Source organism: Thunnus thynnus, chromosome 17 (assembly GCF_963924715.1).
Source record: "Thunnus thynnus chromosome 17, fThuThy2.1, whole genome shotgun sequence".
Classification (NCBI taxonomy): Eukaryota; Metazoa; Chordata; class Actinopteri; order Scombriformes; family Scombridae; genus Thunnus; species Thunnus thynnus.
Genome location: NC_089533.1, coordinates 17979325 through 17983367, shown reverse-complemented (window position 1 = coordinate 17983367; position 4043 = coordinate 17979325). Strand labels below are relative to the sequence as shown.

General features: G+C 36.9%; 1 gene segment (V, D, J or C); it reads left to right on the top strand.

The window, feature by feature from the left end:
* The first annotated feature begins 211 nt into the window (after positions 1-211).
* On the top strand, positions 212-1316 carry LOC137201477 (Ig heavy chain V region 914-like). The segment is given in 2 exon segments: positions 212-489; positions 577-1316. Coding segments are annotated over 2 exon segments (363 nt in total).
* Positions 1317-4043: the final 2727 nt, after the last annotated feature.

Below are 4043 nucleotides of genomic sequence, written 5' to 3'. Positions count from 1 at the left end.
TGATTATTCACCAGCTGTTATACGACTGATCCAGGTTATTTAAGTAGAGTCTCTTGACACTCCTTCTGAGTTTGTCAAGTAATCTTACAATGCTTACTGGGAATTGTCCTGCAAGAATTTATGAATACCTGGTTTTGACAATTTAGCCAGTAACGTTTATATACAGGAAGCTATTGCAGTTGTGCCTAAACTACTGTTGTGGTAAGTTGATAACCAAGTTACTCAATTTAAAACATGCCACAGTATTTTTAAATGTATAGATTTAGATTGAAATCTCCTGGTCTGTAAATATTTAATGTAGTTTCACCAAACTGGGAATCAAGAACACTTTAGTTGTTTCCTCCCTGTGAGGAGGAGTCAATGCAAAACTTTGATGTCTTCCACCTCTACTTATCTGACTGCAGAGAGGATGACAGAGAACAGTGGACACACAGTTTAACATGATGGACTATAGGACAGGACTGCTGCTTTTCACTATCTGCTGGGCAGGTGAAGACTTTTAAGTTTTCATTTTAACTTCATCAAATCAAGTTATAAGCTTAATGCATGTAATTAATTTATTTTTTGTCTTGACAGGTGTTGATGGTCAGACTCTGACAGAATCCGATCCAGTGATTAAAAAGCCTGGAGAATCTCACAAACTGATCTGCACAGCCTCTGGATTCACATTTAGCGACTACGAGATGAACTGGGTTAGACAGGCTCCTGGAAAAGGACTGGAGTGGGTTGCATACATCACTCCAAGTGGTAGCACCCAATACTACTCTCAGTCAGTCCAAGGCCGGTTCACCATCTCCAGAGACAACAGCAGACAGCAGGTGTATCTGCAGATGAACAGTCTGAAGACTGAAGATTCTGCTGTTTATTATTGTGCTCGAGACTCACAGTGACTGAGTTGGTTGAGCAGCTGTACAAAATCCTACAATAGTTCTCCTTACTAGGAGAGATCACAACAACCATCTCATATGATTAATGTCTTCAGTTTAAGTAGTTCAAGAAAATTTTGTAAGTCCTCTACTCCTATTCATCTTTGGAGAACAATGTGATATTTTTTTGGGCCTTAAAGATACATTTTACAAGAGAAAAAAATATTTCTAATAAGAGAAGTATATCGCTTGGATATGTAAATCATATTAATAGACAGAACTGTCTTCCTTATTACCAAAGAGCTTAAATTAAGATGTCTGACACTCAAGAGATTACGATCAGTTACAGTTTTTGGACTGTAACAGACAATAACATGAAAATTAATTAATAAATAAAAATAAATAAATACACTTTTGGCTTAGTACAAAATACATGTGGTGTGTGTGTGTGTGTGTGTGTGTGTGTGTGTGTGTGTGTGTGTGTTAGTGTTGGTGCACAAGGATATAGAGGGAAGAGAGCAGAGGGAAGGAAAGAGAAGAAGAAAGAGAGGATAAAAAAGAAAGAAGAAAAAACAGAGAAGAAAAGAAATGGAAAGCCGCAGTGTTATGGGGGACCCCTGGTTTGGAACCAGGGTGAGAGACAGAGTTTTTTTTAAATTTTATTTTATTTTTTTATTTTTTTTATTTTTATATTTTAAGTGTGTTTTACACCCTTAGCTTAAAAGATAAGATGATAACTGAATTAAAACATTAATTGTGCAGTTAAATATTTTGTCTAAATGTTTAACCTGAGAGTTGATTGTTAACAGTCTGATTATTTCACCTTTTCTCAGTTTGCAGAATTAAAATGAAATCAAAGCTTCAATATTCACTGAATGTAAAACAGGATGTTTTCACTAACCAAGACCACTCCTTCTAGAATATGGATTTAATGGTTTGTTGGGAGTGTGATGGAAGGCAGGGTGAAAAGGAGGAAGGATAGTTAGAGGGATGGTTGGAGAGGGAAGGATGGATGGGGGAAGGGAGAGGGTCGGGGGTGTGAGGATGCGGGGGTGAGGGTCGAGGTCGTGGGATGCGGGATGAGGGGGTAGGGGTCGAGGGGATGAGGGTCGAGGGATGGGGAGAAAGAAGAGCAGGCGGGAAAGAGGGGAAGGAGGGAGTGGATAGGAGAGTGATAGATGAAAGGAGGAGAGGCGTCGACGTCGGGGAGGTAAGTGGGAACAGGGGGTTGAGACTCAGGGTGGGGGTGCTGTCTCGATGATCCGGCATCTGTACGAGGCCCCCTGTTCCTGTGTTCGAGCAGAGAAGAGAGGAAAGTTAGCGGAGGGGTCGGGTGGGAGGGACTTGCAAGCTGAGACAAAGGGAAGAGGAGCGGATATGGTGTGTTTAAATACCCTGTCTATAAACTTCATTAGTATGGCATCAATGAAGTTTTAAACTACTTCAGCAACAACATTAAACTGTCAACACTGTCAAATTATCTCACAGACACCCCACTAAAGATTGTTTTAAACTAATATAATTATCTTTTTTAATTATCTTTTAAGGGAAACAAATACTTTTATGCAGATCATCACACAGGTTTCAGTTCCTGAACATCGGTTCAGAGTCTCCAAGTTTGTTTGGGCTACATGTCTGTGACTTCAAACATCTGCAAAAACTGAAAACATTCAAACTTTTGTATTCAAAGCTCCAAACCTCCATCTAATCAGAACAAACTTGAGTCTTCATGCTATTTCCCCTGTTACTTCACTGCAGTAATTAAATAGATATATACTGTAAATACAGACACACAGTAAAATATTTGTCGATTGTTGACACTTATTTTTTCTTCTTCTAAAATCTTGGCTGTAAAAAAACTCTATCAGAAAAAATTCACATTAATTTGAAGTATTGTCTAAATCTTTATATGATTTTTAAAAATTAAAATGATGAAAGAACTCAGGTCTATATAAATGTTCTTTATAACAATGTAATTCAACAATAACTTTATTTGATTCAATGATTTATTTCTACTTCAGTCTGGATTTGAGAAGAAATGCTGATCTTTTCACCTTCAACAGAACCCATTTAAATAAACCTATGTAATCAACTATTCAACAATATGCAAATACATGTGATTCATAAGGAAGTGAAGTGTGTGTGTGTGTCAGTGAGAGGACAGAAGAGCTCACATCAGTTCAGCTTCAACATCAACCATGTTCTCTGTAGCTCTGATGCTGCTGCTGGCAGCTGGATCCTGTGAGAAGCTTTCAGTGGATTCACACTAATAAACACATTAGAAACACTGAATAGTCAGTAGTCACAGGAGGGAGGAACGCTGTACAAAAACTCACCACATACACAGAATAAACTTCAGTTCAACAAATATTGACTAACTGATGAAGAATATGAAGAAAAGGTAGCTACAATTTGACAATTTTTGTCACTTTTTTTTCATTTGGTCATACAAACTCCAACCACCAAAGATAAAGGCAAAATGTGACGATTATTATTAAAGAAAATATCACATCAATGCATGAACTAACATATATAGTTTTTCCTCTAAGCAACAGGATTTAGTTTTTGTGCATCATCACACAGGTTTCAGTTATTGAGCAGCTGTTTATCTCCAGAGGCTCCACATCTGTGACTCCAAACATCTGCAGCACTGAAACCATTAAAAGTCTTTTATGCAAAAAATAGGTTTTCATACTATTTACATCACATACTACTATAGAAAGAAAGTAAAACTATATTTAAATATATTTTCTTTTATTTTAGAATGGCTTTAACCTCCAATGTGTTTAATATAATATTAAGACTACAGTACAACAAGGCTATTGAATTTTAGAACAGCAATCTAGTGAATTCTTAATTTAAAATATCTCTAATAATAATACAAATACAAAATTTAAAAAATCACCTCAATTTGCAAACTGTGTAAAAAAAACTTGAAGCCTTCACCTTCAGTCTGCTTTATTACAATACAATTAAAATTACCAGAATTAGGAAAGAAGATCAGCTTCAATATCAAGTTCTCTGTAGTTCTGATACTGCTGCTGGCAGCTGTTTGTTTTTCCTACAATACAAACCTGATCATTGCTTCAGATCTTCATGTTGGTTCCTACTAGTGGTTCCAAAATCTCACCTTGTCATAAGAATGACTGAGCCTTTGCTCTACTCACCCCTCAGCTG